Source organism: Gracilinanus agilis, chromosome 4, assembly GCF_016433145.1.
Source record: "Gracilinanus agilis isolate LMUSP501 chromosome 4, AgileGrace, whole genome shotgun sequence".
Taxonomy (NCBI): Eukaryota; Metazoa; Chordata; class Mammalia; order Didelphimorphia; family Didelphidae; genus Gracilinanus; species Gracilinanus agilis.
Window position 1 is genome coordinate 375,052,133 of NC_058133.1, and position 12,635 is coordinate 375,064,767.

The window sequence follows — 12,635 nt, forward strand, 5'->3', positions numbered from 1 at the left end:
AATCTCAGTTTTGAACTCTTCCATAGCTTGTGAGGAGTTTTCCTTATTTGAGGAGGGTCCGGATGCTTGTTTGTTCTCCTCCTCTGTTTGCTCGGTTGTCTGGATTTTCTCTGTGTAAAAGTTGTGGAGTGTTAAAGACTTCTTTTTCTTGTTGTTACTCTTTCTCTTCTGAACTTCCTGATTCTGGGTAGCCATAGTTAGCCCAGCAGCTTCTCAGGTTTATCCTCGCGCTCAGGGTCTGTCTGCGGTCTATTGGCTCCTGAGATCTGAATTCTGGTTTTTTCCAAGGTCAAGCCCCCTGGTGTACCCCCTTGCTTGATCCTCTGCCGGAGGTTCCTTTACAAGTCTCAGGGCGCTACTTCCACAGTCGTATACCCGTCTGCACTGGTTCCCCACTCAGGGTTTCAGGGCTTTAGCTTGTGGCAGTGTCTGCCTCCACCCACGCCTCCCCCCGTGTCTGTGCTCTGAGCCCACGCTCTGTGCCCTGTGTCTGCTCTCGGCAACCTGCTCCCGCGCTCAGATTTTGTGTGCGTTCGTTAGCTTTTTGGGGTCCTAAATCTTGCTGTTCTCAGGAACAGGCTCCAGAGCTGCCAATGACTCTATGGGTGCCCCAAACTTGCTCTATTTCTTTTTAGCTGGCTTCGGCGATATAGGTGTTGTGTGTGGAGGGGTTGGGGGTGGGGTGGTTGCTCAACCCGCGATTTAGTGAGAGCTGTTTCACCCCTTTATAGCATGGAAATGCCTCAATTCCACGTACCTTCCACGCTGTGCCCTGTTGTGGGGTTCCTCCATTCATCTGGACTTGTTTTTATGTCCCCTTGAGGAGTTTTGTGTGTTTCGGTCAGGAGAGGTTAAGAGCTGCTTCTTACTCTGCCGCCATCTTAACCCGGAACCTATGCATGTGTTTTTAAAAATGTTTTATCATCCTTTTCTTCCATAGGTTGAAGGGTAATGAGAGGGAGAGCAAATAAGTCCTTATTAATTGAAAAATACATTAATTTAGAGAAAAGGTCATTGGATCTGAAAATTAAGAAATAATTGGCATCATTAAAGAGAACAGTTTTAAGTTGAATATGAGGTTGGAAGCAAGGGTGAAAAGAGAATGAGAGAAGTAGATTTAGAAATAATGAGTATAGCCAGCTTTTCTAAAGGTTTAGTTATGAAGAGAAGGAGAAATACAGGATAATAGCTTGAGGTGAAGGTAAGGTGAAGAGATGCTTTTGTGAAGAGAGAAAGATATCTATAGACAAGGGGGAAGGAATCAGTATATAAGTAAATAGAGAAGAGGAATGATTGTTGTGTGCATAAATGTGTATACACACACAGAAGGCCCCTCTGACCTTCATCTTTAAAATGAGGTGAGAAGACCTGAAGGTAACTTATAGCTTAAGTCTATGATTCTACGATGTTAGTATATTCTTTTGTATACTAACTTGAAATCTGTGTCCATGTTAGCTTCTGTCTATTTTTCCTTACCCTTTGGGTCGAATTAAATAGGTCAGTTCAGTACTTCCCTAATTCTTCCTGGGACAATGGATGGAGCCCTGGATCTGGAGTCATGAAGAACTAAATTCAAAACCAGACTCAGACACTTATAACCAGGTATATGACTCTGAGCGAGGCACTTAAACTCTATCTGGTTCAATTTCCTCATCTGTAAATGAATATAACAGCACCACCTACATCTGAAAGTTTTTCTGAGATTAAAATTAAACGTGAAGTGCTTTGCAAACTTCTAAGATAAATCTCACCTGTAATGTGCCTTTACTTTTACATGGTACAGTGAAAAAAATGTAGGATTTTAAGTCAGATCATCCTCCAAAGGGATCAGACCTCTTTGGTACGTGCTATTTCAACATCTAGGATCCTATGATCATCTTAATTAAAATATATTTATTAAATTAAATATCAAGATAAGCTTTAAGGTGAAAATTTTTCCATTTATGCAATTTTTATCCTTGTTGGACAGAAAGAAACATAGATGTTCCATATTTATTCATAACACTATTATAGATATTTCTTTGTTTTTTCATTATATAACCTTAAAGTAAGACTTCTAAAATGGCCTATTTTTAAGAATACATTTTTATATTATTCAATAAATTATTCTTAGGAACTAAAACTGTACTACATTATTAATAATTACTTTGTTGGCATTAAATAAAATATACTTTTTCAGGGTATAATATAGTTGTTATTCCTGTTGTTTTAATATATGACATTCTCTAAAAATGTCACTTATAGGAAATCTCATGAAAATATTCTAATATTTTGATATGAATTTTTGCTCCTATATTTTAATTACTTAGATATCATACAAATTAAAACCCACAAGGCATGAATGTTGACATTTAGAGTTGTTTAAAATTATGGCTTTTAATAAACAAGGATTCTTTTTGATACCAAAACTTGTTTTCCTTAATGTCTTTCTATTTTTACCAAAACAAATATTCACTGAAAGTTATTTCAGTGAATGACTACTCCAGGAAATATACTTCATTCAAATACATTGGCTTGTCTCTTTAGAAACTATATTACTATTTGCTACATGAGGCAAATTACCATTTTTTAAAAATAAAATTCATTTTATTAATATTGAGGATAATAGGATACCCAAAGTAGAGCATCAAAATGTCTTCTGATAAAGGAAAGCTAATAAAATATATGAAACTTTGAAGATTGTAGAAATATATACATATATATATGTATATATATACATCCAAAATGAACTAAAAACTGTTTTTAATTTTCTTTCATGATTCTAGTGGGGAAACTAGAGTCTTTCTCATATCCAATCGTAAAATTTAGAAAAACATGTAGCTTTTGAATCATCAGCATATAAACTTGTCACAACTTGAGTTGTGAATCTTTCCCACCAATCTAATAGTGGTAGCACAGAAGTAAAGAATAATATGAATATAGAGTAGAAATAGGGATATTGGAGAGGATACTGTCCTTCAGAGTGTCAAATCCTATTTTCTCTGAATCAATAACTAAAATGATCTAAGCATTTATAGAATGGTAGCAGCAATTTTATACTAGTATTAGTAACCGCAAACTTTTCAAAGTGTTTTCTAGAGTATAATCTCAAAAATAAAGTGAACCTTATCTAAAACAGTAATATACTAGGAAGCATTACAAAAGCATTATTTTCTAAAAAGGAAAAATTTAGTTCCTGTTTGAACTCAGTCCAAAGAAGTTTAGTATCTTAAATACCCTAAGACCACAATATAAGATACTATGATCTATAAGGTTTAAGCCCAATGAACAATGTTATATAAGTGAAAATTCAATGTATTTTTATTTCCATGTATGTTCCTGAACTTATTCATTAAATTATCTCCTTTATAAAGAAGATTTAACTCTTATTACTGGAGAAAATTTTTGGTACAGTACAAGAAATTTAAGTGGCATTTTGTTATTGGTTTTAATTTCATAAACTATTAGCCTTAAGCAACATGCTTATAATATCTGCTAGTATGGAAATTTCTCTGCAGAAATGCCAGATAATAATTTGTCATTTTTAAAAATTTTTTAGCACAGGAAGCCATAGAAGCCATATATATATATTTTAACCCTTAACTTCTGTGTATTGGCTTATAGGTGGAAGAGTGGTAAGGGTAGGCAATGGGGGTCAAGTGACTTGCCCAGGGTCACACAGCTGGGAAGTGTCTGAGGCCAGTTTTGAACCTAGGACCTCCTGTCTCTAGGCCTGACTCTCAATCCACTGAGCTACCCAGCTGCCTCCATATATACTTTTAATAAACAGTAAGAAATTGGGAAATGTAATACTAGAACAAAAAGGCCTGTTACATTAAAATAATGTAAGTATTTTAGAAGACATATAAGGTATGTATTATAGTGAAAATAATGAGAAAGAGTTTATCTCTGATATCCAAGAATATATGCTGAAAGACGTCAATTTTTTCTTTATTTTGGGGCGTTTTTTAAGGCTGAAAGGCTTTAATCATTATTAAGGTACGTGGTTATTAAGCTAGAAAATTATTCCCTAATTGCCCTCTGAGCCAAGTTTCCAATTCTCTTGGCATGGTATAAGGTATACTGTAGGTATCCAATAAATACTCCTTTACTAGACTTATTTCATTAAAGCTTATAGCAATAAATTAAAATAATATGATTAATGGCAGTGCCTGAGTTTCATAAACATTAAAATCTTCCCCATAACAATCAGAGCTGTTTTGTCAGATTGATATTAAATTAACTTTGAACAATACTAACAAAATATTTAGTTTTTTTTTTCCTCAACATTCTCAAGCTGGTTCATACTGGGTCTTTGTTTATATATATTAAAACCTGCGCATATATAGTAACTCTATGAAGTTATAATAAATACTTGTGTATAAATTTGAAATATATTATTGGGTTTATAGCAGAGCAATAAAGAAATCAGCATGTTTAATAAAAGGTTAAAATTTTCCATGGTATAAGCAAAGATGTAGTGGGACTCAGCAACTTTCAACTTTCTAGTTTTTATTCATAACACAATGATGTCTTGGGTACTTTTTATAAATTTGGAGATTTCTCAAAAAGTGGACTTTCTCTCTACCTAATTTTTTTTGTTAACCCTAAGTCAATGAAATTCATGAGGTCTTTCTAGATCTCAAGTTCCTCTGATAGTTATTACAAACCTTTCCATTCCATTCCACTCACATGATCAAATGCCCCTACAACTCACCAGCTTCACTGATGACATTAGGTTTGGTCTTCATAGTTTGGCAAAATTGTACTCTGCAGTTCTCTATCCATTCGGCTTGTTTATCAGAAATCTTGGAAGGCGATAGAAGCTGCCCAAAATCATTATCTAAGTAAAAAGAAAGATATCATGTTATTCTCTTGAGAAAATGAAACAACTGGTGGAAACAAGCAATATAAACAACTATAAATCACAGAACAAGGATAGATTGTTAGGGTTATAAAATACACTTCATGTTTAAGTATGATTATTTTTGAAGATTTATTTATAAATTGCCATCTGTCTATAAATCTACTGCAAGTATTTGTAATTATTATTTTCTAAAATTAAAATGCTTCAACATAGAATCATATATTTATAGCTGGAAGAGTACTTATGGAATATTTTGTCCAACTGGCTCTTAAAGATAAAGGAAACTAAAGCATAGTGATGTGCCACTCTCTTACTTATCTTCAGTCTCTCCTTGTCTATTGGCTCCTATTCTGCCTATAAACCTATCCACATCTCTCCCATCTCCCCAAACCCTTCAGCTGATCATTTTCTTCCTTCTTTCTATTGCTCTATCTCGCTTTTGCCTTTTGTGGCTAAACAACTAGGAAAGGCCATCTACAATAAGTGCTTCCTCTTTCACATTCTCTTTTTGCCTTCCAACAATATGGCTTCTGACCTCATTATCTATTCAAAATCATTCTCTTTAAAGTTAACAGTAATTTCCTAATTTTGTCAAATCCAATGGCCCCTTTTCAATTTTTTCCTTCCTGACCCTTCTATAATTTATTATTTATTATACTGAGTGAGAAAACTATGTGATTCTCAAAGTAAAATATTTGGCTTACACCCCCCCTCCCCATATCCTCAATGCAAAATCACAATTAACGACCAGTTTTTATACCCACTAATGGAAAGGGATGTGGAGGGTAATTTGTTACTTTCTGGTGACTGTTAATCTAAAAGTCCAGATGGAAGGCTAGGTGGCTCAGTAGATTGAGAGCCAGGCCTAAGGATGGGAGGTCCTAGGTTCAAATGTGGACTCAGACATTTCCTAGCTGTGTGACCCTGGGCAAGTCACTTAACTCCTATTGCCTAGCCTTTACTGCTCTTCTGCCTTGGAATTCTAAGACAGAAGGTAAGGGTCCTAAAAGGGCTCTAAAAATAAATAAATGAAAGTCCAAGTGACAACCTGGAAGAATGATTAATAACAAGGAACAAAAGGCCCCAATTCAAGGGCAACTGGTAGTTCGGTTACTTCTTTCAATCTTAGGATATTAGAGGAAGTCAGAAGTAACTCCTTTTGTATATTTTCACTGTTTGAAACTTAGAAATCCCTACATTCAGGATGTAAGTTACAACTCCAAATCTGGAGTGTAAAGGAGGGAGGGAGGAGGTAGAAAGGGGATTTTGCAATATACTGATTGTTTTTACAATTGGTTAAGACCAATTCTCATTGCTGAGAACAAAGCCAGGAGTAGCTCCTTTCATGAAATAAATAAAACTGCTGCTTTTTAGCCTTAATTTCTGTCTCCAAGTTTTCTTTTGTAATGGGGCATTCTTCACATTTTTTTATCCCACAATATACTGTCAATTGCCCTGTACTCCTCAATACTTTGTTTTTTCTAGGTTTGGGGGGCTTCACTTACTTTGTTCTCCTTCTACCTAACATCTTTCTCCCTACTCTTTTTCAGTCTCCTTTTCTGGATCCAAATTCAGGTACTGCCCATTAACACTGAGGATCTCAAAGGGCTCTATCTAGGGCCCTCTTCTCTTTTCCCTCTATATTACCTCACCTGCTGATCTCATCAGCTTCTATGGATTGAATTTTCATCTCTATGTAATTTTATAATTGACTTATCAAATCTTACCCTCTCTATGACCTAATATCCCATCACCAAATGCCTTTCAGTAGCTCAAATGGGATGTCTATTAGCCATTTTAAACACAACATATCAAAAGCTGAACTCATTATCTTTTCACTTAAATCTTCCATCCTCCTCCCAGGCTCTTATTTTCCCAACCAGTGTCATCCTTGAATCCTTATTCTCTCTCACCCCCCATAACTAATCTCGTGCCAAAGCCTGCAGGTTTGACTTTTGCAACATCTCTTGAATACACTAACCCCCTTCCCTCCTCTAAACTTCCAGGTCTTTTTACACCATATACTGCCTCCAAACAACACACATTCTTTGATCCAAAACCATTGGCCAATGCATCTCTCAGATCCAGGCATTTTTTCTGGCAGTCCCCATGCTTGAAGTGCTCTCCCTCCTTATCTCTACCTACTGATTTCTTCAAAATTCCAGATAAATTCCACCTTTTACATTAAATCTTTCCAAATGGTTCCCAATTCTAAAGTCTTCTATCTATTATTTCCTATTTATCCCATATTTGTTTCTATGCTGTCTCCCCGATGGTAAGCCCTAAAAGGCTTAAACTGTCTTTTGCCTTTCTATGTATCCCCAGACCTTAGCAGAGTACCTGTCACATTATAATGCTTTAAAAATGTTTACTGAATGACTACTTTGCAAAGAGGAATGTGCTTTTGATTGCAATTTTCAATTTTTAATAGCTAAAAAAATGCCTCATTTATACCAGTGTAAGACCTCTAATCCTTTTAGTTGTTTCCCTACTACAAAAATATAACATAATTTTTCCTTTTTCCTTTATTTTATCTTATAATATTCCATGACACAGATTCATGTATTCTGATATTTCATACTATTTTAGAGCCATATTAAATTTTTGCCCTTATGTAGTCACGAGCTGCTTCTTTTTTATGCTGGCAGTGTTAACATCTTGGGTATATTTTTTGTACATTTTATTAAGGGCTTTTAAAAATTACACTACTATTAGTAATATGTTATATGATAGCAAATCATACCTATATATGATGGGAAAGTACAGAATGATGAATCAGCAATATGCTAAAACCTTCAACTAATTCATATATTCCAAATTAGTTAAATTTTGGTATACATTAGAATCAATTTAGTATCATTTTATAATCTGCACTTATTCAAAATTCACAGGGGTTGTAAGAGTGGGCAAGGATCAAAGAGTACAAACCCTACCTCATAAGCTCTGCATTGAAAGCACTCATGGAGGGTCAAGGACTTCAAACTGGCAATCTCATTCATTATTGTTGAAATGGGTAGGGTATGGTCTGGGTTCAGGGTCTTGGGTCAAGAATGAGGCAGGAGGACAAAATCTAAATAACAGCTCGATCCCAACTTGGCTTTCCCATTCAGGGCTCTGGGAGTGGACTGAACACAATTATTAGGGTCCTAGTCTCATTCACAGAGATGTTTAAAAATGCGTGGCTGACATGAGCCTTTCTTCCAATGTGAGAATTTCAAAATTAATCTTTTGAGTTATTGCTTGATATTCACCTTACAAAATTAAAATGCATGAATAAACTACCTCAGGACACAAGGTTGTGCCAGAGATATTCCAGAAAATAATTCTGGATTGTACAGAAGATTAGACCACAGGTCCTTCCAATTTTATGTTCAAAGTGTAAAATCACATTTCAATTACTAAAACATAAATGAGTTAAAAAGTATACTCTCTGCTTACATAACTTTAATAATCATTATAAGGTTTAAAAGTAAAAAAAATATTCTTGCATTCAGAGATTTGCTGAAGTATGCACTATATTACTGTTTTATAATAGAATCATTCTAATTTTATTGACCCTGACTGACATAACAAAAGCAGCCAAATCACAATCTATGCTTAGATTCTGCTAGATGTTATTTTCTAGTGAAGTAGCTATTTCAGGCAGCCACTAGGTATTTATCTAGAAAAATTAGAAAATTATACTTTCCTTTAGGAAAAAACACATATTAAGATCATCCTCTAATAAATTCCTAAATGAATAATGAAAATCCAATGTGTCCAGTAAAATACAGTGCTTGTTAGGCTACATGAGTCAACAGTTCACAGAAAGCCTTCTCATTCCTGTTTCATACAAATAATTTTCTTTCCAACATGCAGAAATTGTTGCTCAATAATTTATACTTTTATATGTCTGACCCTACAATAATATGGGGCTTAGACAGAAGAAGAGTTCTGGATCTGTAATGGTGTAGGGAACATATAGCAACAAAACTCCCTCTAACAGCAACTTGGAAAAATAAGGTGTTAAGAGTTGCTTGGGGGACTAAGAAGTTATTACTTCCTCAGCTTCACCCAATATGTACAAGAAGTAGGATTTGAGACTGTGCCTTCCTGATTCTTTGATTAGCTTTCTACTCAAGATTATATCATTTAAACTTTCAGTTATGGTAACTGTTATTCTGTATTCTAATTCTTACTGTCAAAATCTCATGTCCTTAAGTCTTACTTTTATTGCCACAATCAGCAAGAGAATTATTTCCACTACTAGTTTGTAAGCTCTTTGAGGAAAAAGACTATGATTTCAATTTTCTATCTAGCCCTAAGGCCTAGAAGTATTTTGCACATATATTGGTATTCTCAGGTTTAAAATTTTATTTGTCTGAGAACTATTTTTATTTTCATAGATTGAAATGCATTTCTAAATTTTTAGAGTTAGCTTAAGAGGTTTGGAGAAAATAACTGTTATGCCATTAATAAACATGGAAGTATCAAAAGTGAGTTTCAAACCAATACTAACTGACTTCAAATTCATCAACCTCTACACTATGCCATGTGGCTTTTTTTAATCTTGCAACAACAAATTAATATTTCAGGAACTGAAATAAAGCACTTAATTACCTATTTGTTTGAAGATAGTATAACAATAGCTTAAGTCCTAAAGACAGCAAAGCAGAGAGGGAGAAAGACAAGATGAAAGAGGAAGTAGTTAAAAGAGGAAATGGACATTATATCCACTTCATAGTATAATGAGCAAAGAAGAGTTGAACAGAGGAAAAAAATAGGAAAGATTTAGGTAAGGACAAGATAGGAAAGACAAGCAGATTACCAGACATTTCTTTAGAGGTTCAATCTTAATACATTTTCATTATTTTATATATACTATTATGAATTCCACAGAACACAAAAACACTCAATTTAAAAAGCAAATATAAATGAAATGCACTATCCTTTACTTTGATGAACTATTTAATTGGCAGGGATAATCAAAACTCATCTATAATAGAAATTTTTTTTTTTTATCCTGGGACTCCATTCTAGGAGCATAGGGCCACAACCAGTAGGCAATGGGTCGCTCAGGGTCACCCAGCTGGGAAGTGTCTGAGCCCGGATTTGAACCTTTCGTCTCTAGGCCTGGCTCTCAATCCACTGAGCTAGCCCAGCTGCCCCTACTTTAGGTTGCAGTTTCTTTAGCAGATGTAGTTTTTACAGGATGGGGTTGCTAGCCCCACGCCCAACCCTCCTCCTTTTTCATCCGGGCTAGGGACCGTCCTTAGCCCAGGAGTGGTAAGGGTGGGCAGTAGGGGTCAAGTGACTTGCCCAAGGTCACACAGCTGGAAGTGTCCGAGGCCGGACTTGAACCTAGGACCTCCAGTCTCTAGGCCTGGCTCTTAATCCACTGAGCCACCCAGCTGCCCATAATAGAAATTAGTGAATATAAAAAATAAGAGTGATTTGTTTTTCTTTATTATTCTTTCTGACAAGATATAAACAGTATGCTTTTCCTGAATGCTATGAATAGGGAGAATTATTTTAATTTAACAATATAAAAGAAGAAAAAATTTAACATGAAAAAAGAAAATACATCCATTTTGAATTTTAAGGTATACTGCAGCTCCAAGTGATTTGTTCCTTTTGCTATCGCAGATAAACCCTAAGCTCTATAACACAAGTCTTAGTTAAAGAGTGACAGCAAATGAAAGCCAACCAAATCTTAAAGCCAGTTAGTTTGAGGAATGAAAACAGAAACAATAACAAGAATGGCAAAATGGCAGATTAGACAGAAAAGGAAAATGAAAATGGCCTGTAGTAGAATGGTAAATTAATAATCATCAAATATTGTTTTTAAAGTACTTTATGTTATAGACTGTATTTTAAGAACAGAAAAAACAGGTCCTGTCTATATAGGATTCCAATGTCTAGTCCACTTCAGAGTGTATTTTTTTGTGGGGGGGTAGATATCACTTCAGGTAGCCTAAGTTTTATATACATTATCAGACTGACTGTGAAATCAGTTTAATTTAAGAATCAAGTCTTTAATTTAGGAATTAAGATACTTTTTCTAACTAGTATTTTTTGTCATTAGGCAAGATATAAACTTTCATTAAAAAGCTTATATTCTTCTGAATTTATAGTTGGATTAGCATGTTATATTCCAATTTTGTTAGTTAAAAAAAGCATCATGGAGATTAATAATATTTGAAAGATGTATAGTGATTTATTATCTGTCTACATATTAAATATTAATAAAATGGAGATATTTCAAGATAAGATATCAACATTTCTAAAATGATGTGAACATAAATCATTAAAGTATAAGAAAGTTATCTATCATAGCCTTGGGAGGGAACTAAACAAAAATAAGAAAAGCAATTTAAGCAAATCCAGTAAAGATTAAGAAAGTTTCTTGAAAGTTCATTTATAATGGCTAACATAATAGATCAATGATAAATTCATGATAGAGCAATCAGTTAATAATAAAAAAATGTAATAATCATATAAAATAGATAAATATGTACAGTAACACAAAAATGGTCATTGGTGTTTTCTTGATTACTATAGTTTTTTAAATGAGAACAAAACTAAGCTGGCATTATAATAACAAAATTACAGATAGAATTGGTTTTATAGATTCATTGTGAAAACTGTCACGTTTAATAAGATATAACACCTTAACCTCTGCATTAAATTGCATAATTAAGAAAGCTTGCCAAAGATGGGAAGTTATTAACTTTCATTGTCTTTTTCCTTCCTGGCAAAACAAACAAACAAAAAGCCAATTACAATATTACAATGCTTATTTAACTGATAAGGTATCATAAAAGAGTAATTACAAAAGTCTACAAATATAAAGTGCTACATTATAAAATAGATAAATGATACCTTAATGAAAAATGGAAAATAACATTTTTCCCTAGAGAAAAAATTTAGCTGTTTATCTTTTTTAATAGTTTTCAAATTAATAGACTTAGGTAACTAATAGTCATTTGGTGCAGGCATATTTAACATGAATTCACTATTTATGGCAACTCAACAAAATGTTTTCTTTGATATGATGAATCTTTTAATTAGGTCTATTTTTATTGCCTCTTTATCTGAGTTCACAAATGCTATCCTTGCCTTTGTTACTTCAGATGGGGGATAATAGATTCTCATCAGCCCCTTTTTAAATTTTATGTATCTTTCTGTGTCATGTTTGTTTTGTTCTTACTGTTGTTCTTTTTAACAATATTTTGTTGGATTTTAGTTTCTAATCCAAGTCGTTAATTCTGTTTCCCTATCTTCTTTCCATAGTTCTCATTGCTTTCCTTATTCTTTCTTCATCAACACCTATTTTGTTTTTTAAATCATTTTTTGCCTTTTTTTTAAAACTCTTTGCTTTAATTCTTCTAAGAATTCTGGTTGACCTTATGTCCAAGCTTCATAATGTTTTGATTATTTGCTTTAGATATTTTCGAGTCATTCTCTTTTGGGTTTGGTTTGAGCTTCCTTGTCACCAAAATAGCTTGTTGTGTTATAAAGAAAAGTATCTTTCTCTACTATTATAATTATTATAGGGTATATTAATCAGGAAAGCTGTGCCTTGATTCCCTTGATAGCTGGTGCAGGGACACCCGAATCCTGTCACTCAGCTGAATGTTATAATAACTGCCCTTCTCAATAACAGAGCCCAGGCAGGATCCCTAAAGGTCAGGTGGAGGGATAACCCTTTCAGGTCCCACCTGGGGTTGGACTGATTATTAATATTGGGCTCTATTAGCCTTGGATAATGTTTTCATCTGACTGCATTGCTCCCTCCCCAAGAGCTGTG

At 34.2% G+C, this 12,635-nt stretch overlaps 1 protein-coding gene across 2 annotated transcripts in view; it reads right to left on the bottom strand.

The window, feature by feature from the left end:
- The window catches only part of TBC1D32 (TBC1 domain family member 32), a 215,180-nt gene that overhangs the window by 88,033 nt on the left and 114,512 nt on the right, over positions 1-12,635 (bottom strand). For both annotated transcript variants that reach the window (XM_044676877.1, XM_044676876.1), the window contains one exon: positions 4,697-4,822. In XM_044676877.1, coding sequence (XP_044532812.1) covers positions 4,697-4,822 — 126 coding nt within the window. The remainder of the gene's footprint in view (positions 1-4,696; positions 4,823-12,635) is intronic.